The 21,683-nt window shown below is 42.8% G+C and overlaps 3 protein-coding genes across 7 annotated transcripts in view; 1 reads left to right on the top strand and 2 right to left on the bottom strand.

Moving 5' to 3' along the window:
* Positions 1-936: 936 nt before the first annotated feature.
* Positions 937-10,511, bottom strand: thap3 (THAP domain containing, apoptosis associated protein 3). Of its 3 annotated transcripts, none has more exons than XM_055659350.1 (4): positions 10,384-10,511; positions 4,251-4,443; positions 2,284-2,364; positions 937-1,724 (listed from the first exon to the last, which is right to left on the bottom strand). In XM_055659350.1, the coding sequence occupies exons 2-4, from the start codon at positions 4,404-4,406 to the stop codon at positions 1,404-1,406; spliced, it is 558 nt and encodes a 185-aa protein (XP_055515325.1). In that variant the 5' UTR covers positions 4,407-4,443; positions 10,384-10,511; the 3' UTR covers positions 937-1,403. The 3 variants fall into 3 exon arrangements, with proteins under 3 accessions (XP_055515325.1, XP_055515322.1, XP_055515323.1); XM_055659347.1 differs by lacking the exon at positions 10,384-10,511 and adding an exon at positions 6,061-6,452; XM_055659348.1 differs by lacking the exon at positions 10,384-10,511 and adding an exon at positions 6,061-6,452 and having other exon boundaries at positions 2,284-2,361.
* A 5-nt stretch (positions 10,512-10,516) lies between these two features.
* On the bottom strand, positions 10,517-21,558 carry phf13 (PHD finger protein 13). Of its 2 annotated transcripts, none has more exons than XM_055659344.1 (5): positions 21,461-21,558; positions 20,644-20,681; positions 18,687-18,788; positions 16,214-16,934; positions 10,517-13,865 (listed from the first exon to the last, which is right to left on the bottom strand). In XM_055659344.1, the coding sequence occupies exons 2-5, from the start codon at positions 20,677-20,679 to the stop codon at positions 13,639-13,641; spliced, it is 1,086 nt and encodes a 361-aa protein (XP_055515319.1). In that variant the 5' UTR covers positions 20,680-20,681; positions 21,461-21,558; the 3' UTR covers positions 10,517-13,638. The 2 variants fall into 2 exon arrangements, with proteins under 2 accessions (XP_055515319.1, XP_055515320.1); XM_055659345.1 differs by having other exon boundaries at positions 21,325-21,461.
* Positions 13,765-21,683, top strand: part of klhl21 (kelch-like family member 21) — a 32,086-nt gene continuing 24,167 nt past the window's right edge. Inside the window, exon 1 of one of the 2 annotated variants that reach the window (XM_055659334.1) lies at positions 13,765-13,899. The gene's annotated coding sequence lies outside the window, so the exon portion shown is untranslated. The remainder of the gene's footprint in view (positions 13,900-21,683) is intronic. The other variant, XM_055659333.1, reaches the window with a different exon arrangement.

Genomic DNA, 21,683 nt, shown 5'->3' with positions numbered 1-21,683 from the left:
AGGCTTTTGGATAGAAGCATGGATGTACATGGAATGGAAGGATTGAGTGTATGTACAGGCAGAAAGGATTAGTTCAAGTAGACATCATGCTTAGCACAGATATTGTGGGCTGAAGGGCCTCTTCCAGTGCTGCGGTGTTCTATGTTCTAAATCACACCAGAACTTAGCTTTGATCTTTCCTGATCTTCACCCATGCTGTTTGAATCATTACCTAGTAAGAGTAACAAGCACAAGTATATTTTTACAAACCTGTTGCCACAACCAAGATCAGCAAACTAGGATAGACACAAAATGCTGAGTAACTCAGCGGGATAGGCAGCATCTCTGGAGAGAAGGAATGGGTTACGTTTTGGGGCAAGACCCTTCTTCAGACTCAATTCAGCAAACTATGTATGGGTTTCAATTGTATTATTTGCGACATAAGCATTTAGAGAGGGTGCAGAGGAAATTTATCAAAATGCCATCAGCGATGAGGGATTTCAGATTGGTTGAGGGACCAGAAAAAATAGAATTGTTCTTCTTCAAGAGAAGATTGAGGGGAGATATAATTGTGTTTAGAAACTGTAGATAGTTTAATTGAATAAACAATTAGAGACTGTTTCCAATGATCAGAGGATCAATAATCATTGGAGGTAGATTTATTTTAAATAGGATGTAGATTAATTCATAATTTTCATAAAAATAAGATTCACCCTCTCAACTGTCTATTACAGCTGTTTTCAGTGTCCAGGACATGTTGGACAACCACTGTCAGTGGTGGAGGTGGAGAGTGGGGGTACTTTGATGGTAATTCCAGATATATAGCCAATGGCTGCCTATCCTCATGTCTTCCTCCAAGGTATTTCACTGTGGAAGAAAGATCCATAACTTCAACCTGAAACCACAACAAAAACAATTCTGTTGTGACAAGAGATTAACAACAACTTCAAATCCATATGTTATTTGTTCCGTTTATTTTCTCGACAAATGTTCTCTCCACACCTCTCCTGATGACGTGAATCTGAGCTGAGAATGATCACAGGGGGACTCTACCCGTCAGCACAGACAATGAAAGATTGCATTCTGAAAGGTCAGACTTGTATTCCTAAAATGGCCACTAGCCCTGCAGAGTTCTGACAACTAAAATCTGTGACAATCAGTTGCCAGAACTCTTTACAACTCAGTCGCAGAGATGTCTTCAGGGATTAGCAAGACATTGTGACAGGTTTCAACCATGCTGGATTGGGATCTGCTCTGCCTCCATCAGTTCCACATTTAGGCGATTGTCTATCGTTTTCCTTCTAAATTGTTCAAGCATAATATTTTGCAGTTTGTGTGCACCAGCAAGTTTCATCACGGTTATGCGGCGACTGAGTGAACCGTCCATTCACTCACAGTTCTTTGTTCTCCAAACACACTTTGGTTTAACTGATGCATTCCTGTAGATGGGTTGTGTCTGTGAGGGGCACCTCGCTGACCGTTGACAGACTCTTTGCTCTCAGGTTCTCCAGTTCATCCTTAATTGCATGCCATTTCTTCACCATTCTCCTCATCTCCTCCTGCTTCACCTTCAGCCGCTTCCGCAGCTTCTCATTCTTTTCCAGTGCAGTAAACAGTCTCCTCTTCATCATGCCCAGGTTAGTGGCAGCGTAGGTGTGATCTGCACCAAATTTGGTGGAACCATCTTCAGCAGGGTTTGCCAGTGGCGTGTTCTCCTCTTCTCCACCCAGAACTAGCTCAGGCGCCTATGAGGAGAAATCCATGCAACTCAACATTCATGTAGTTCAACGAATAAGCACAGATCAAAGGCGAGATTATGTCATTTTATTTGGGTGACCAAACCCCTTCTGCAAGCACAACTGAAACAGGCAAAACATATCCAAGACCATCCATTTCCCTGCGCATGCATAAAATATGAATATGTAACCAAACTACAGATACAATACAAGCACATTCTTACGTAGTTAGCTCTCCCCCCACCCTTATGATTCAGGTTGTATAAATATTGTGATCCAGGAACACCTAAAATTTTGTTTTCCTTAGAATCTCAACAGCTATAAAGTTTATAATTAATCTCTTGTTAATCGAACTAATTTTAAATGCCTATATTGAAAATGAGTAGTCACTTATATCTGAGTTAATTAACAATCTAACATTTATATTATTACATATTTAAAAGTTTTCAGCCATAGTGTCTCATATGGCCTATTTATTTCAGCTAATGTTTCCCCAAAGGAGTGTGAGTGTTCTGACTCCCACCCCCAAACTCAGGTTTCACATGGCCCGACTTGTTCCAATACCCACCATTTCAAGATTTTCTTCTGCAACTTCAATCTTTAATACTTCACTGATTATTTTCAGTTTTTTCCTTGCACGATGTCTCTGCTGGAATACAAAAGAGTCAAACAATGGACCCTAGTTTAGAATAATGGAAGGAAGGACAAAATTCCTTATTCGCAACATTGTAAAAATGATGGTAGACAAAATGCTGGAGAAACTCATCGGGTGAGGCAGCATCTATGGAGCAAAGGAAATAGGCAACGTTTCGGGTCGAAACCCTTCTTCAGACTGTAAAAATGATGATGACTGGGGTACTGATTCTACAGTCACTGATAATCTTTCAGCACTTGCCGAGGCACTCAATCTTCACAGGGGAGTCTCAACGCAACTTTGTGTTTTCCATTACAATATCTCCTCATGCAACTTTTTTCAAGATACAGTCATTGAGATTCAGATTCAATCTTTGCTCAGCACAATGGGGATCCTCTCGTTTGGGATCAAGCATTGCAGATTAGAAAAAAACAATATAAAGTAAACCTCCCCCCTGTAATCTCAATGTCAACCCCCTTTTGCACATTGGGCCAAATTACAGACTTCTATAAACCTCCTGTGTGCAGGATCACAATCTCAATGCTTTCAACCCAGTCCAGATTAAAGCCCAAGACCCAGAGATGAAAAACCACTGTCTACTACTCTGCACCACTCTGTCCCTTCACACTCTCATCCTTCTACAAATGTTATATTTCTGAAAAGCCTTTTATGCCTCAAATTAATTCATAATACCATTGTAAATAAATTATGAGAACAAACAACATCCTACTACGTTTCCATCACCTCCAACGTGATCCCACCACCAGTCACATCTTCCTATCACCAACCCTTTCCACTTTTGGCGGAGACCACTCCCTTGGCAACACCTAAGTTCACTCAACCCTTCCGACCCAACCCACCCCCTTCCCAGATACTTTCCACTACGACCACAGGAGATGTAATATCTCCTCCCTCACTTCCATCCAGCCAGGGACCCCATCAGTCCTTCCAGGTGAGACAGAGATTCACGTGCACCTCCTCTAACCTCATCTACTGCATCCTGTGTTTCCGATGTGGCCTTCTGTACGTTAGCGAGACCAAGTGTATATTCGCCAGTCGTTTTGCTGAACACTTGGGCTCAGTCCACCAATGTCAATTGGATCTCCTGGTTGCTAACCACTTTAACTCCTGTTTCCACTCTTATACTGATCTTTCTGTTCTGGCCTCTTCCTTTGCCAGAATGAGGCCACAAGCAAACTGGAGAACAGCAACTCATAGTCCATTCAGTAGCTTACACACAACAGTATGAACATTAAATTCACCAGTTTTAGTAAACAAGCCCTCCCCCCTTCTTCCCCCATCCCCTTTCTTTCCCCCCTCCCTCTCTCCCCTGTGCCCCACTATTTCCCCCCTTGCCCTTCTCTTCCACCTACATTCCTTCCTCTACTTTTACAATTTGCAATTATTTTGTCTCACCCTTTCTGTATTTTTCATCTCTGGCCTTGTCCAACCATCTGCCTATCAAAAAAAAACCCCCACCTAATACTTGCTTTGCCCTGCCCCATCTTTCTTCCAGACCCACCCCCCCCCCCCCCCCCCCCCCCCCCCCCCCCCCCCCCTTATATTTCTTCCAGGTCGTCCCCCCCCCCCCCACCCCCACCGGACATTCAGTCTGAAGAACGGTTTTGACCTAAATCATCCATGTTCTCCTGAGATGCTGCCTGACATACTGAGTTATTCCAGCACTTTGTCTTTTTTTTTTGTAAACCAGCTTCTGCAGTTTGAACATAAGCACAAATTACAAGACAGACTTTAAAGAACATCTTAGAGGGATGCTGAACAAGCGAGTTTGGGAAGAAAATCCCAGAGGTTAAATTCTGTGCAATTAAAGTAAGGCTGCTTATTTTGGAGCAGTTAAAACCCAGGATGTCTAGGTGGTCCGAACAAGACTAATACAGTACCTTTACATTATCTGGATAGTGGAAGACTGTGGGCACAGCATTATGCTTCAGATTTTTTCTGTTCCCCCAGGTGTTGAAACAATCTGGTTTGAAGTGGTCTGAGCAAATAACTGTGTGCTGGTTGGGTTTGAATTCAGCTCTTCCTACATTGTTCATCCATTCTACTAACAGGTCCGGCTTGCTGAATGGAAACCTGAGTAAATTGGAAAGAGCATCTGAGAATGAAACAATCTGCCCTTTCAACAACAAGCCCTATCCTTACAGCAACTACAGTGCATCAGTCTTATCTGGACAATTAATAATCTACCCTACCATCCATTACCTAGACCTATATTGTCCCCTTTCCTTCCTCTAGGACCTAATACATTATTGCACTATTTTAATTTATTAATTGATCAATTATGTATATAAATTGTTACTAACTCTCAGTACCCGTATGAATGATACTGGTTTCTACAGGTTACCCTAGACAGGGAAGTTACTCAGCACAACAGGCCCTTTGGACCAAAATATCTGTGCTGAACATGATGCCCAGACCAACTCTTGTCTGCCTTGGCAATAATCCATTTCCCACTGTTCCCTGCATATCCACATTCCTAGCCGAGAGTCACTTTCATGCCATTATTGTATCTACCCCAACCACCACACCCAGCAGTGCATTACAGGAACACACCACCCTCTGTGAAAACAAAAAGTGCCTCACACATCTCCTTTAAACTTTGCCCCCCTCATCTTAAAGCTATGCCCTCTAGTGTTTTATTTTTTTTATCCTGGGAAAAAGATTCTGACTGTCTATCCTATCTATGCCTCTCATAATGTTATATACTTCTATTAGGCCTCCCCACAACCTCCAACGGTCCAAAGAAAACAATCCAAGACATTATTCTGTTCAACCTTCCCTGCATCTTTTCCAAAGCCTCCAGATCTTTCCTGTAATGGGCGACGAGAACTGCATTTCAAATGCAATCATACAATATGCCCTCTTTACTACTCTATCTACTTGTTTTGCCACTTCTATTGAGTTATGATCTTAGACCCTAAGATCCCTCTGTGGGATCCATAATCAATGTTTTTAAGGGTCATGCCATTAACTGTATAGTTTCCCCTTATATAATGACCTTTCAAAGTGCAACACCTTATGCTTGCTTGGATTAAACTCCATCTGCCATTTTTCTACCCATTTCTGGAGCTGGTCCCTATCCCACTATATACTTTGACAGCCTCCCTCACAGTCTGCGATCCCAGCAATCTTGGTGTCATCTGCAAATTTACTAAACAATCTATCCACATGTATGTCCAAGCTGAATATAGAGGTAGCTGGTCACAGACCTCCAGCGTGAATATTGTCCTTCCACCACAATGCTCTGCCATCTATCAGGCAGTTCTGAAGACAACCAAATCACTGTAAATCCCATCTTCTGGATCAGCCTACTTTACCAAATGGTCTGATGTGCTATTGATGTTGTACTGTAATTTTACATTTACTTTCAATAAAATGGTTGTTTTACATCCACAAAACAATTATTGATGTTATGCTTTCCTGACAGATTCACTTAGCTGTGTAAGGTGAGGTGCTGATGCCTAATTTATTGTATTGTAGTTTTATACATTAAACTATCTCAAATAAAGCAATTGTCCTGCTTTTAATACACTGATTATTAATATTCTGGCTCCTAGACAGATTTACTTGTGGCAAATAAGATATTGGCTCCCTGCTGGTAGTTTTTCACAGCATGTTGCATCGATGATCTACGTGTATGATCTACTTCTCTATATATTGATTTGATATTTTGCCGAGTCTTTGATTTACCTGTGGAAGGTGAGCTCCTTGTTCTTGCTGCTGTACCTATTGGTACAGTTGAAGGCAGCGCACGACTTGGGCATGTCCCAGCGGCGACCCCACTCTTGCCCCCCACAGTAATGGCGACTGCCTGGCAACACCCACCTCGCCGCCGCCCCGCTCTTGCCCCCCACAGTAATGGCGGTTGCCTGGCAACAGCCACTTCGCTCCGGCCCGTACTTTCCCCCACAGTTATGGTGGCGGCCCGGCTATAGCCACCTCGCTGATGCCCCGCTCTAGTCGCCTACAACAACGGTGGTCGCCCTGCAACGCCCGCCTCGCTGATATTCTGCTCTAGCCGCTAACAGCAATGGCGGCTGCCCCGCAACAGCCAACTCGCTGATGTCTCGCTCCCTCGCGCCCCACACAGTAATGGCGGCCGCCCGGCAACACCCGCTTCACCGACGCCCCGCGCAAAATGGCGCCACCGCTGGGCATCGCTCGCAGCGTGTAGGGACGGCAGGAACGTAAACGACGCGAATTAACCTCAAAACACCATCCCTTCCAGAGCAGGCTTGTTCCGGACTTAATTTACTGAGGAAAATATATTTGGGTATTTTTAAAAAGAGCGCGTTCTTGGCGCAAAAAAATTGCTCCTGGGGGTTGGGACAAAACGCTCGATGACGCATGCACGATGATGCCAGAGGCGGCATCCAGGTGCTGCTGTTGGGATTTGTTGGTGCTATATTTATTTTAGAGGTTTTGAACTTTTTCCCCCCTATTTAAAAATATTGGAAAGAACACCTGGCCTGGTTTCCCACTTAGAACCAAAGATCTTATAGCGGAGCTTATAAGATCTTTGCTTAGAACTTGGCAAAGCTTCAGCTATGCGAGTTCCCATACTCCGTCTTTGATCTAGAGAAAGTGAGTGGAGTTGAAGTAATTCAATGTGGGAATGAGATGAGAATCATTGAAGGGGAGCTGGTTGGGCTTCTGTTAAAGAAAGTGAAGGGCCCTCATTACCATCTTCACATGGGATGCAAGTTCAGAGGAACTGCTGGTGTGAACCGAAGGTGAGCAAGTTGGACCCAAGATATGGGAAAACAAAGTCATGGAGGGCATCAGAGATGTTAAAGACATGAATGGGAAATGACCAAACAAAAGATGGAGTTAAGGTAGGAAAAAATAAGTTTAAATAAGAACAGGCTGTGACTATGTTTGCCTGAACAGTCTTACTTGTGGAGAGGAGAGCTGGCAGGGCAGAGTTGGAGAATTAGAAGGCTGGACACTGAGAAGGGAAGATCTCCCTAAGTTGGGGTCATGCCACATTTGATATGGCATGGAAGGGAAGAAGATTGAACTTTTTTTGCCTTCCATCATTGAGGAATGTGGGAGAGTCCTATTGTGGATGTTATAGTTAAAAAAAAATATTTGGGTGTCTTGATTTGCTCTTTATTGATATGACTGTATGGCAATCTGAATTTCACTGTACCTTAATTGGTACAAGTAACAATAAACAAACCTTGAGATATAGTGTATATTGGTGGCAAATTGGTTAATTGCAAGATTCCATGTACAATAATTAGACAAATAAACAGTTTACATTGATGTTGTTTGTTCAGGACACAGGGAAAAAACGAATTTCCTTCATAAATTGCCACAGGAACTTGAAGTAGAGGAATCTTCAATGTAATCAATAGACAATAGGTGCAGGCTTAGGCCATTTTGGCCCTTCGAGCCAGCACCGCCATTCACTGTGATCATGGCTGATCATCCACATTCAGTACCCCCCCGTTCCTGCCTTCTCACCATATCCCCTGACTCGGCTATCTTTAAGAGCTCTAACTAACTCTCTCTTGAAAGCATCCAGAGAATTGGCCTCCACTGCCTTCTGAGGCAGAGAATTCCACAGATTCACAACTCTGGGTGAAAAAGTTTTTCCTCATCTCCATTCTAAATGGCCTACCCCTTATTCTTAAACTGTGGCCCCTGGTTCTGGACGCCCCCAACATCTGGAAGATGTTTCCTGCCTCTAGCATGTCCAATCCCTTAATAATCATATATGTTTCAATATGATACCCTCTCATCCTTCTAAATTCCAGAGTATGCAAGCCCAACCGCTCCATTCTATGGAGCAACATATGATAGTCCCGCCATCCCGGGAATTAACCTCGGGAACCTTGGCTGCACTCCCTCAATAGCAAGAATAGCCCCACAGCAGAAGCGTCCACGTCGCGGGGCTGGAAACTGAAAGTATCCTGAGCTAATTCTGCTACCACCATAATCTATTGCAACAAGTGATGGCTTCCATTGATTGTTGCCGGAAGCTTGCGTCCTTTTCAGGACGGACGACGACAGTGAGGTCAACATTTGTGACAAGATGGAGACGAAAAAAAGAAGAATAGCAAGAATGTCCTTCCTCAAATTTGCAGACCAAAACTGCACACAATATTCCAGGTGTGGTCTCACTAGGGCCCTGTACAACTGCAGAAGGACCTCTTTACTCCTATACTCAACTCCTCTTGTTATGAAGGCCAACATGTCATTAGCTTTCTTCACTGCCTGCTGTACCTGCATGCTTAATTTCAGTGGCTGATGAACAAGGACCCCCCAGATCTCTTTGTACTTCCCCATTTCCCAACTTGACACCATTCAGATAATAATCTGCCTTCCTGTTGTTGCCACCAAAGCGGACAACCTCACATTTATCCACATTAAACTGCATCTTCCCACTCACCCAACCTGTCCAAGTCACCCTGTACCATAGCATCCTCCTCACAGTTCACACTGCCACCCAGCTTTGTGTCATCTGCAAATTTGCTAATGTTACTTTGAATCCCTTCATCTAAGTCATTGATGTATATTGTAAATAGCTGCAGTCCCAGCACCGAGCCTTGCGGTACCCCACCAGTCACTGCCTGCCCTTCTGAAAGGGACCCGTTAATCTTTGTTTCCTGTCTGCCAACCAATTTTGCACTAATTTTGCCCACTAATCTCCTATGTGGGACCTTATCAAATGCTTTCTGAACGTCCAGGTACACTACATCCACTGGCTCTTCCTTGTCCATTTTCCTACTTACTTCCTCAATAAATTCCAGAAGATTAGTCAAGCACGATTTCCCCTTCATAAATCCATGCTGACTCGGACCGATCCTGTTACTGCTATCCAAATGTGCCGCTATTTCATCTTTTATAATTGACTCCAGCATCTTCCCCACCACCAATGTCAGGCTAATTGGTCTATAATTCCCTGTTTTCTCTCTCCTGCCTTTCTTAAAAAGTGGAATAACATTAGCTACCCTCCAATCCGCAGGAACTGATCCTGAATCTATAGAACATTGGAAAATGGGGTGGGAGATTGCAACCTTCACGTGGTCCACCCTGTTTCAACCAGACGTGCACAAATAGATGAGTTTTTCATGCCACTTGATCTACAACTTATGCAAGAAGAAGATATGGAAAATGATCACCAATGCGTCCACGATTTCTAGAGCTACTTCCTTAAGTACCATGGGAGGGAGACCATCAGGCCCTGGGGGTTTATCAGCCTTCAGTCCCATCAGTCTACCCAACACGATTTCTTGCCTAATGTGAATTTCCTTCAGTTCCTCTGACACCCTAGATCTTCTGGCCACTGGTCAAAAAGGCAGCATTTACTACAATGGATACCCCTTCCACGTTGATATGTCTATGAAGATCATGTATCAAAATTTCCTTCTTCAAGCTACTGACAAAGCCAACTAACAACTTCCTATATGTTTTCCTTCCATTGCTCCATTAATCCTTCCACTACCTACACTGTTAGTTTCATCAGGTGTATACTGCCTTTCAGAGGAGCAATCCCATTAGTTCAACTTCTACCAAATATTCCTGCCTTTTATTCACTCTCGCAGATCCCCATCTTTGATTCTTTTTGCCATTTGCCTGCAGTTAACTTACAGTGGCTAATAAGTGTACACGAGACTAGAGTACATGGAGAAAATTTGTACAATCATGGAGAAAACATGTAATATCACACAGACATCCTTGAAAATCAGAATAAAACGTGATATTTTCAGCTATCAGCTAGCTGCACAAACTTGCAATTATGGGACACCCATTTTTTTCCTCTTCTCCAAATCTCTAATGGCAATTTTATAACCCAACCTGTAGCGTGAGTGACTATAATACTACTGCAGGATTCACCACCAATAGCAATTATTTTCTATCTACACATACACCTCACTAATATGGCTACAGTTCCGCCCAGCTTTTTTTCCCTTATCAATGCTCAACTGTTACCCGGAGTATTGAGGGGAACCTTTGAAGTTAGGTGCTATGTGCATAACTATTCCACATCAAATTGCTCCATACCTGATCTAGGGTCTTGATGGGAAATATAATGAGAATTTTACTCAGGACCAGCTACTCGTGCTGTTGTTCCATTGGTTTGATTTCCTTTATGGTGTGAGAAAGGGCTAAAAGAAAACCATAAGAGGTTCATCAATTAAAATACCAATAGTTAAATCTTTATTTACAAAATAACTTCCGATATACACGTACAAAGTTTCACAGAAACAAGGTTTTCTTTGTTCCGCTTTGATAAATCTTCCAAGGAGACATTTCAACATTTCCTGCAACATCACTGCAGTGTCCCTAAATCAGAGACTTAGGCTTGCATGACAATCTACTGCAGATATTCCCATTGGGAGCAAGAGCACTCACCAGTCCTTGTAAAGTCACAATGCAGCTTTATAAAATCACCCTCACTTTTAATAAAATAAGTTAATTGAAGTTGGGGGACTTGGATGAGTTTTCCTCCAAAAGAATGCGGTAGAATGAGATTTGAGCATGTTGCAAGGAACATCTTACAACAATGCTTTACTTAATCATGACATGTTTCTGGGACCCTTTACGAATTACTATGTCTATATTGTAGGATATGGATCTTCTTTCGTGAAAGTGGTGCTTTTCTTTAAACAGTTCAACAGGGAGCAGTCACCCTCTATTAGCTGGCCATTGTTCACATATCAAGCCTTGACTGAATGTGGGTGAATGAATTCTCCATGGTTAACAGACTCGGCTTGGACACGCTAGAATTTAGAAGATTGAGGGGGGATCTTATAGAAACTTACAAAATTCTTAAGGGGTTGGACAGGCTAGATGCAGGAAGATTATTCCCGATGTTGGGGAAGTCCAGAACAAGGGGGCCACAGTTTAAGGATAAGAGGGAAGTCTTTTAGGACCGAGATGAGAAAATCATTTTTTACATAGAGAATGGTGAATCTGTGGAATTCTCTGCCACAGAAGGTAGTTGAGGCCAGTTCATTGGCTATATTTAAGAGGGAGTTAGATGTGGCCCTTGTGGCTAAAGGGATCAGGGGGTATGGAGAGAAGGCAGGGATGGGATACCGAGTTGGATGATCAGCCATGATCATATCGAATGGCGGTGCAGGCTCGAAGGGCCGAATGGCCTACTCCTGCACCTATTTTCTATGTTTCTATACCCGTCCTAAACTGTGGCTGGCTCATTGTCCAACTATGCAAATATGCAAATACCAGCAATCACAGATTTTGATATCTTGGCTGATTTTAGATGGGAATTTTAACACTCAAGCCCAAGAGAACATACTGCCTCTCACAACCCAAAACTAACAGGGGGGGGGGGGGGGGGGGGGGGGGGGGTGGTAGATTTGAGGTGGTTCAGTAACAAAGGAGACTACCAGTTTGTATTTTTCTTGTTGGGAGAGGGGTATATTTTGCTAAGATTACATTTCTATTATTTGGTTGTGAGTTGCTGAGGGGGAAAATGATTCTGTTGTGCATTGGTGGGAAGTGGATTGATTGTCAGACATATTTTAGTACTCACTATATCTTTATCTCCATTGTTATATTTAGTGACTTTAAAACATTGGTTAACTTGGACAGATAGAAAACCTGATTGGGGAAAAAAGTGGAGTGTGGATTAAGGAAAGGATTTTCATTTCACATACTTTCATCACCCACAAAGATGGGCAGAACCTTTGTGCACTTTGATCGGTTCTGAAAAATGCAGTGGGAGGGCTTTCTTGTCAGTGACTTCACTAGAGCCAAGATTGAGAAGATCCAAATTGGCAAATATCCGTAGGATAAAACATTAAGAATAGAAATACATGTGTAATATTTTTATGGCAACATACATTTTGCAGTATAAAAAGAGAGTAGGGTGCTCGAGAAAGACACCCCCTTAATGTTTCTCAAAGTACAAAATAAAAAACAAATGAAGGCAGTGGGTACACTTTAATAGGTGATGGTATTCTCATATTAACTTTCAATTTGGCTTAATATCCAGAATTAATTTCAATACGGTGCCACAACAGACCCAAAAGACTACAAGCTGGTAGGAATTTATTTAATGCACCAAGTCCAAACTAAATTTTTAACGGATCGCTCAACAGCTAAATAGGACCAGCAGTTTAAACAATGCAAAGGAGGGAATTAATTCAATGCTCATTTGAAAAACTGGCTCATAATGTTTTAGTGGGGGAAAAAAATCCTTGTTTTGTTTCTAGTACCAAATTATTAGGCATTGAAAACTGTATAAAGTCTTTTTTAAATGAGAAAGATTCTCAAAATAAAATCCCGAATTGCTTTCCCGATTTTTAACAATGTCAGTCATACTACGACAAATGAACCCAGTATGTACATGACTTCCCCACCCACTTGCCACAGAATTTTAACACTGTTTTTTAACTTTGTAGACAGAATATTTAGATCTGGTTGGATTGTAATTGATGTTAAGTTTTTTTTAAATGCAGAAGAGGGCAAATCATTTATTCTAAAATATGCCATTGTTTTCTCTTGTATCAAAGTAACAACTGTCTAATGCTGGAAATATGAATTAAATAATTCATAAAATGCAGGAAATACACAGCAAAGCCATCAACATGTGTGAAGAGGGATGTCATGGCATCACATGTGCGTGTATCTTGGTCAGAATTCATGAAACATTAAACTGCCTTTACTGACTTAAATATGACAGAACTGCAGTATATTTACAGCATCACCTGGTTTTATTGCACTGTTAAATGCCAGGCCACTAGTTATATGTATTAGTTATTTTTTCCCCTTTGACAAATTTAGAGTGCTTTAAGGCTTTGTCTATTGCACTGGGCCCCTTTCGTTTGCTTGAGGAAGAACTGCAGAGAAAAGATGGGAATGATGATCTAGGATTATTGCCATCCTTGCTTTCTGTTGTGGATTTTGGTCTTTTAGACTCCAAAGATGGTGTGGTCAGGATGATAACCAATGGAAGGATCAGAAGGGAAAGGAAATGTTGTTTACAGTAGTCAGCATATTTGCCCATACATCCCACCCCACCTCACCCCTTATGCCCAAGCTCAATTGTGCTGGACTAGCCAAGACTTTCATTGATTTAATTGCCCTAGTCTCTTGGGCTCTGAATTGGAGTTCATGAAGGTGAAGAGAAAGATAAAATTTAAAAAAGCAGACAATTCTTGCACGGTTGGATGGAAATCTCCAAGCCAGTCCATCAGTCTCTTTTGTCTTAAAAGGCTTTTTTTGCCTCATTATCATCTCAAAATTCTCTCCCAGATACAAAACAAACCAAGAACGCTAACTTCAGAAAACTCAGTCAAGGAAGTGCTTCCTGGAACCGGTCCGGGATCGATTTGATCGTCGAATATCGCATTTGGAGTCTCGGCACCTTTGACAGACATACATTTCTGGGACATTGGACTTCCGGATTTTGGCACAGGACAGGTGGATCCAGGTACCACATTCATTACACTCTATCATTGGCCGACCAGCAAATGGCTTCATGCAGTAACACGTCACCAGATCCCAGGAGTCATCATCTGTTCAGGGGAGAAAGTTTATAATCAAAATCAGGTAACAAAATCTTACATATCCATCATCAGTTTTCACAAGGTCAGGTATTCCTGATGTGCTTGACGGCAGCTTTGAATTGTCTTGTTATTGTGAAGTGGTATACTAAGCAATAATATGTGCATGGCAAGATTTCATATAGAACAAAGTGAGAATAATCAAGTAAATCATCATATAGTTTAAAGGATCAGTATTAATGAGTTGAAAACTTCTTCAAATTAATTGCTAATTTTTTTTTCACACACACACGTCAGAAGGCAAATGAGACTTCAGTTTGACAATTCATTTGAAATATCATACTTCCAACAGCGTTGTACTTTCCCCAAATATTGACACTGCAGGTAAAAGACTAGATCTTTTGTTCAAGTGCATGGCAAGGACATTGACCTCGAGTGCATTTTAAAATTGTACATTAACAAATGGCCACATATCAACATTTCTCTCTTCTCCATAACTATAATGTTATAATGCTGTATTCTCTGTTATTAATGTTATAATGCACTAGATTCTGCACTCTGGTAATTTCTCTTTGTGCAACCCATTGTACTGTGTATGGCACAGTTGTATTCACATATAGTATACTTTGACTGAATAGCAACAAAAAAGCTTTTCATTGTATTTCGATACACGTGAAAATAATAAACCAAAAACCAATTTCTCAGTCGTAAATTCACCAGAACTAACCCTAGTTAGATTGCTTAGCCAAATTTAAGATTTTTTTAATAAAAACTGTTTAATCTGCAGAGTTCACTCATTTAGAACTGGGTTGGGATGACCACTGTCTCAATGAAGAGAGCACAAGAATGAGTGAGAATATTCAGATACAGAAGGGGAGGAAATTGTTTTATTTTAAGTACCAAAGTTTAAACATTAAGAAATGGGTAAAGCCTTCTCAAAAGACAATTTGAGCCAATTTGCTTTTGTAAACTTTAATATGTTGGCCCAAATATTTATTAACATCATACGTTTTCTGAAGGTTTTCAATAATCTATGTGAACATAAGATCATTCAGATCTTCCAGATCATTACCAAACAGTTCGATTCTAATGTCAACATTACACCCCTTGTCCTGGACTTTACCATCACCAAAATAAATGGTTTGTGTTTAATTTCTATCCATCAAATTGAAACATTCCTCATCTTAAATACTCTGAACGCATCATTACATAATGTAATCCCTTTTAATATCAGGGAGTCAAAATGAGTGCAACAAAAGTTTGCCGAATAACCTGTGAGAAATGGCTTAGTGCGCAAATGCGTAAAACCTTACAAACCAATCAAGTTTTCATATGGTTTGTAAATCTTAATAAAAAATGATCCAAGGTAAGTTAAAACTGGTCATTTTGTCAATCGATCGACAAAACGATCACTCATGTGCCCTCTGCTGGAATCTGCGTGTAAAATCATAATTGTCACATAAATGGGTTGGATACGATTTTCCCATATGATTGTAAATCCCGAGTGGCACTCAACATGTAGATTTGCAATTGTTAACAAAGATGAAGGCTGGAAGGAACTGTTGTGTTCCAAACAACAATAGAATCAAACCCTAGCAATGGTCACCATTGAACACGAGTAATATGAACCCAGGGTACATTTAGCTTTTGTAAGAATAACTGCTGAATTTACTGCAAGATGTACACGGGGCAGAAGGGATTCATAAATCTGTACACCAGTGAGTTTTTTATGATTGTAATTGGAAAATATTTGTCAAAAGTATCAGCAAGAGATAATAATGAACAGGCTCAAGTGCAAAGAAGCGTGTGCAATGACTTAAGTTTATGACATATTTAGAGTGTCAAACTGAACTGTTCAATTATAGATACCAGATACAAAAATCATCTTGAAGGTCACTAGTCCCCTTGCTAGTCCTAGATTTTATAAAAATGTCAGAAGAATTGATGGGTTACCATTCGTTACTGTACTGGCAGTTAAAAGCTGTTTTTGTTAAGCTGCTTAAGGATCTGAGACATGAACTAGCCCTTATGGTCCCTCCCCTGCTACTGACAGTTACAAGTCAATAGTACAGTGAGTTGCTAGCTTTGGTGGTTACCGGTTTGACAATAATACCACCTATTATAGATCTGACACAGCATGTTGCTCTTATTGGTGGTAATGACAGACCAAATTCACCTCAAAATTAGAACTGTTAACCCAGCATAAAACTCAGGACAATTCTTGTCCATATAATGCAGTCTCACATTGGAGAATATTTACCAGCCAAGGTAGTGGAAGAGGATCCACACTGAGTCTATAAACACACACACACGACAATAAAGTAGCAACCAACTGTATGGCATATCTAATGCCCACTCACCAGAATCCACCATGATGTCCTCATCATTGCCTGTTGTATCCACATCTCTGAACACAACCTGCTTTCCCTGACGGAAAACCGTTCTGTGTCGTTCCACTTTTTCACTTTCTATCGTCTCATTCTTCGTTTCTGTTGCAGTGACTGGTACACAAGAACCATCCTTGCCTTCACTTGGGATGTCCATGAGGGGTACAGGGGCGAGGGGTTCCGGGGCGAGGGGTTCCGGGGCGAGGGGTTCCGGGGCGAGGGGTTCCGGGGCGAGGGGTTCCGGGACGAGGGGTTCCGGGACGAGGGGTTCAGGGACGAGGGGTTCAGTGACGAGGGACTTTGTGATAATAGGGGCTGGTATTGTGTCCTCTGCATCATGGTCAGTGAATTCTGATTTGGACACTGGATTCAGGTCAGATATTTCCTGCTTGACGGTTTCCTCGATGTCTGATTCTTCTATCCTCAGGCCCTCCTCTTTTGACCTCACCTTGTGCTTTCTTTTTATCTTGTCAGGCTTCCTCCGATTGAAGGCAGGCAGCAGAAAGCCAGTGGATTTGTGATGCTTCAGAAATGAGTAGGGTTTGGCTCGCTTGAAGCCTGTTAACGTTTTTGTGCGCTTAACTTTGGAAGGGACGGAGAGTGGAAGGTCATTGTAGCTAAGATCCCAGGTCTCACTGTCTGCTGTGCTGCCTGTACTGTTGGGAGGACTGGAACTGGTCCGGAGAGGCAAATCCTGACAAGGCAAAAGCAACACATCAAGTCAGAGCAGGCACGGAAATCGCTATCAAAATATGGAGGGGACCGGGGGGACACACAATATCTTGGTGGCTGCACGCGCATGCGCACACTCACGCGCGAGGCTTCGGAGGCTCAATCCAGAGTTAAATACAGCTTAACTCTGCCTGTCTCCCCGGGTTAACCTACAGCCCCGCCTGGACTGACGGGACACCAGCGCTGCTTCTCCGCGCTGGCTGTAAACCTGGGCCATATTTCCCGCAAGTCCAGGCAGGGCTGTAGGTTAACCTGGCGGGACAGGCAGAGTTGAGCTGGGTTTTGCGCTGCTTCTCTGCGCTGGCTGTGAGCCTGGGGGGTACAGCTCCCGTCTGACTCCCGACGTCTCTGGCCACCCGTGGGGGGTGGGGGGGGGCACTCGGGTGGGGATGGGACAGCGCCGGAGAGCCGGGATCGATCCTGGCTGCGGATGAGGCGCAGGTCTGTGCCGAGAGTGTTTTGGCACGTCTCCCTCCTCCAATCACCACACTCTATCCACAGACCCACCCACCCCCTACTCCTCCCTCCTATCGCGCTGAATCATCATGTCCCGCCCCCATTGCCTGCTGACCGACATCTCTCTCGTCCAATCGGCGCCCTCGATCAGCAGTCCCACCCCCACCGTCTCGGGGAAAGCGGAGATTTCACCAGGTTTTAAAATCCAGATTACAAAAACTTGTGTGGGATCGTCCCCCACCTCTCAAAACAGAGCACGTCCCCCTGCCACCCCCCCCCCCCCCCCGGGATTTCCGCCCCCGAGGCAGAGAATAATGAAGAGTCTGCATGGCTCCATGGGATGAACTCTCATCTTAGAGTCAGAAAGTAATGAGTTCAGAAAGCTCGAGCACAATCTTGCTGACAATCTTGAGTCGGATGGTGAAGGCGGCTTGTGGGGCTATATGCCAATCCTCTTTAACCCTTACACAATTACCTTTAAATCTATAGCCCTGGGTTAGTGTCCATTCTGTCAAAGGAAATGGATGCTTTTGGTGTACCATCTTTCAAATTAGAACTTTTCCCTAACTGGGGTTGGAACTGGAGTGTAGCTGGAGCAAAGGAGCAGAGGGAGGGAGCAAGCAGATAGAGGAAGGGACAGGATGAGCTGACCATGAGGAGAAATGGGAAAGAGTGAGTGGTGAGGGGTATTAGAGATAGAGAAGAGGTTGAGAGTGGGGGACAGGGGGTTGTGGACATTAGGTTGGCAGAGAGAAGGAATGGACAAAGATGGTTGGAGGGGAAAGGAGAGAGGGCGAGGATGATCCACCTCACCGCAATTTTCCTACCTCATCCTCATAACACTCAATTCCTCTCATATTCAGAAGTCTATGTACTAGTTTATGGATGGAATCAATGTTTGAATCTTCACAGCTCTCAAGGCTGCACAATTTCCCAGATTCACCACACTTCTTGTGAATAATTTTCACCATGTTTTATCCTTTATGGCCTGCTCATTTTCTTCCAACCTCTCCAGCCATGTGATATCTCCTCCACATATATACTCCTTCGAGCCCTGCAAGAATGTTGTATGTTTCAATGAGGTCACCTCTCATTCTTTCTAAATTCCAGAAAACTGGACAACACTGATTCTCCACGTATGACCCACCATCCTAGGATCCTGCCTGATAAATCTTTGCTGCACTCTATACAGCAAATGAACCAAGCGTTGTATATAGTACTCATCAAACCGTAGTAAGAATAGTAAGTAAGAACTTACTTCCTGGGGGCAAGGGATGTACCCAGCGTAAACTAACACAAAAGTGCAGAATTTGTTGAAATCTTCCACTGTTCTGCTCCTTTTATCAGATGGAGAGTAATCCTGGGGCAGAACAAGAGAAGGTACAAAGTTAGACAGACATTCATTTATGTAACACTAAATCGGTAGCAATCCAGGCGTGTGAGGGTAGTCACAAGTCTTAACACATATTAGTAATTCTTAGCTGCATTTTTCCATATTTCATTACAATTCCAAACGTTAAAGGCATTTCTGATCAGTGAGCCATAGTTCCTGCCATTACCTTAGTTTAAAAGATAGTGTTTTACAGGTGTAGTGTGGCTGTGGGATGCCCAGTGGTTAGAGGTAGATTCTTGCTTTGAGTCATCCAAAAGGCTTTATTTCTGGGTGGTATTGGATGTGAAGTTTTCAAACTGACTAGTTAAATGTAAGATAGACCCAAAAAGCTGGAGTAACTCAGTGGGTCTGGAAAAAAGGATTAGGTGACATTTTTGGAGTCCAAAGGAATAGGTGACATTTTGGGCCAAGACCCTTCCCACTCAGTTAAATGTGATTTGGATTTAGCAGTGGTGCTGACAGCACTTTCTCTGCTTGCCTCAAGTTTTGCATAGATCGAGACTACATTTCAAGCTCAATTATGTTTTTTAAATAATATCAAATGCACAAAGAATAAGATAATGTACTGGAAAGCTATTTGACCCTGCGGTTCCTAACGACGGGGTAAGTAACAAGCTGTCTGTGCTCTGACTTTCTCCGCTGTGTGAGGAAGGCACCTTGTTGACACCAGTAACCGAGGCCTCTGGCACCCAGTGTCCAGAATGATCACACTTTCTACCTTCACAGTCAAATTCATCGAGCAAACTTCCCCGCGAGAGAGGCGTTCATTTTCCCTCATTGTAAAATACCACCCACATTGAAACTTATCGGACTAAACAGTATATACTCAGCTCCACAAATTTAACACGGAGCTACTCTAGCAGGCATGCGCTTCCATCATGAAAATCTCACTATTAATACTTCCCCGGGATTGACCTGCTTACTGTTAACACTCGGTTATAGACATACGTACACATTTTACACACTGGGAATTATCAAATCCAAAGGGTCCATCTTCTTTTATACAACAGCTCCGAGTGACAGTACAAACAAAGGGGGCGATTCATTCTTGTATATTGAATATCATTTATTAGCATTAAACCTTTACAATTGACTGAATTAAGAGGCCAGCCACGAAAACCGCCGAATTGATTATTAAAAAATAGTTTGGAGTAGGGACATTCTGGCATTGGTGAAATTAGTCGAGGCGGTGACGGGGGGGGGGTGTTGGGGGAGGGGGGGGGGGGGGGGGGGGGGGGGGTGAGAAGTGGGGGGTCAGTGGATGCGCGGACCATTAACTAGGAAAATAAAATTATTATCCAAACGGAGGGAAAGGCAGGAAAAGGGAAGGGTCAGAGGCAAGATGGCGAATATTCATTATTTTTTTTTAAAACACACAGGGATTGGCGATCTCGGGGGAACAGACAAGCAGCCGACGTTTGAAGGGAGGCAATTAAAATTGGATTTAAAAGGAAAACCATCCCCCCCCCCCACCACACCTCCACCTCCACCCCCAACAAATCTCCAACTCTGGACGGGAGGCAATAGAAGGTGGTGGGCGACTGGTTATTGCTAACCCATCTACTCCGATTAATAAGGGGTTTAAATGTATATGCAAATCAACAAGATGGCGCAAGGCGATGTACTCCGAAACCTTTGGGTCTGAAATTGATCCGATTGTCGACGGGAAACAGCATAATATTATTGTTTTTTAAGTTGAATTTCGAGTTGGATAGATAGACACGACACATATCAAATCAGTCTTAAACCCGGAGAGATCGCTGAATCTTCTACCGCCCCACCCCCAACCTCAGTGCTGTGTAAAATCAGATAATAATCTTACCTCCGAGTCGAAAGTTGAGGGCGATTCAGAATCCATTTCTATAATTAAAGAACATAATGATAGATTTTCCCTTCACCGTGCGAGAGAAACAGATAACCCTGCCAAGAACCGAAGGAGTTCAGGGTTTGGGAGAAAATCGCCATGGAGGAGGAGGTGGCGGCGACGGAGGAGGAGGAGGAGGCAGGTCAAACTTAAAAGTTACCCGAATTTCCCCAACCCCCTTTCTCCCGTTTTGTACCCACATGTACAAAGTCTAACAGCAAACGGGAATTTTATGGGTTTGGGATTTTCAAAGCCTGATCATGTTCAATCAAAGCAACGAGCCCAAATTGGCGAGGAGTACTGCGAAGATTAAGACACCAGAAACCTCCCGATTTAAACACAGGAAAGTACTTGTACACGACCGAAATTTAAAAAAAAAAGACCGACTCCAGAGACTCCGAATCGATGTTGCCATTTCTCCCCGTTTCTCCGATAATTTAATGCGAGATAATCGCTAAACGCGCCTCCAGTTAATTAAAGATAAAATCCCCGGATAACATACATGGCTAGACCATGGTCAGATTTTGGCCAGCAATTTACCCCCAAATAAAGCCTCTGTTAGAAATGAGAGAGAAAGTTTTGTATCGTGGAAACAGAGCATTTTAGAAAAGGGTCACAAATCCAGGATCTGGAGCCCACCTTAGGAAGATTCCCTGGCGGTGCGGGTTGTCGCTTGTGAATACAACGATTTCCCACATCCGTGGCTATAACTATATCCTTGCGAAATGTAATCGGTTTCCGAATAAGAAAATTATAATTATAAATAAATAGATACCTTTCTCCTGTCCGAGTGATACAATGTAACAAAATCCTGATGTCAACCCTTAATCTTCATGCAAATGAAGACTCTTCCATTCGATTCCCAGCCTAGGGGAAGGGTGTGGGAAGCCTTCATTATTATTCTCAAAACAGTAACTAAAAGATCGCATTCATACCTACCTATTAATTATTTTGTAATGTAAACTTGTGTAAGTATTGCCAGGGTTACTGTCGAACTA

Source organism: Leucoraja erinacea, chromosome 30 (genome assembly GCF_028641065.1).
Source record: "Leucoraja erinacea ecotype New England chromosome 30, Leri_hhj_1, whole genome shotgun sequence".
NCBI lineage: Eukaryota > Metazoa > Chordata > Chondrichthyes > Rajiformes > Rajidae > Leucoraja > Leucoraja erinaceus.
Note: the sequence above shows the minus strand (reverse complement) of the source record. Positions and strands in the feature narration are given on the sequence as shown.

Excerpts from the sequence above, each read along its gene's own strand:
- phf13 (XM_055659344.1), bottom strand. The coding sequence starts at position 20,679 with ATGGATTCTGAATCGCCCTCAACTTTCGACTCGGAG. Across the intron at positions 18,789-20,643 it reads CCTCAACTTTCGACTCGGAG|GATTACTCTCCATCTGATAA; the intron begins GTAAGATTATTA and ends GTTCTGCCCCAG. Across the intron at positions 16,935-18,686 it reads ACATCCCTTGCCCCCAGGAA|GATTTGCCTCTCCGGACCAG; the intron begins GTAAGTTCTTAC and ends TTGCCTTGTCAG.
- thap3 (XM_055659347.1), bottom strand. The coding sequence starts at position 6,134 with ATGCCCAAGTCGTGCGCTGCCTTCAACTGTACCAATAGGTACAGCAGC. Across the intron at positions 4,444-6,060 it reads AAGGAGCTCACCTTCCACAG|GTTTCCATTCAGCAAGCCGG; the intron begins GTAAATCAAAGA and ends CAATTTACTCAG. Across the intron at positions 1,725-2,283 it reads CAGAAGAAAATCTTGAAATG|GCGCCTGAGCTAGTTCTGGG; the intron begins GTGGGTATTGGA and ends TTCTCCTCATAG.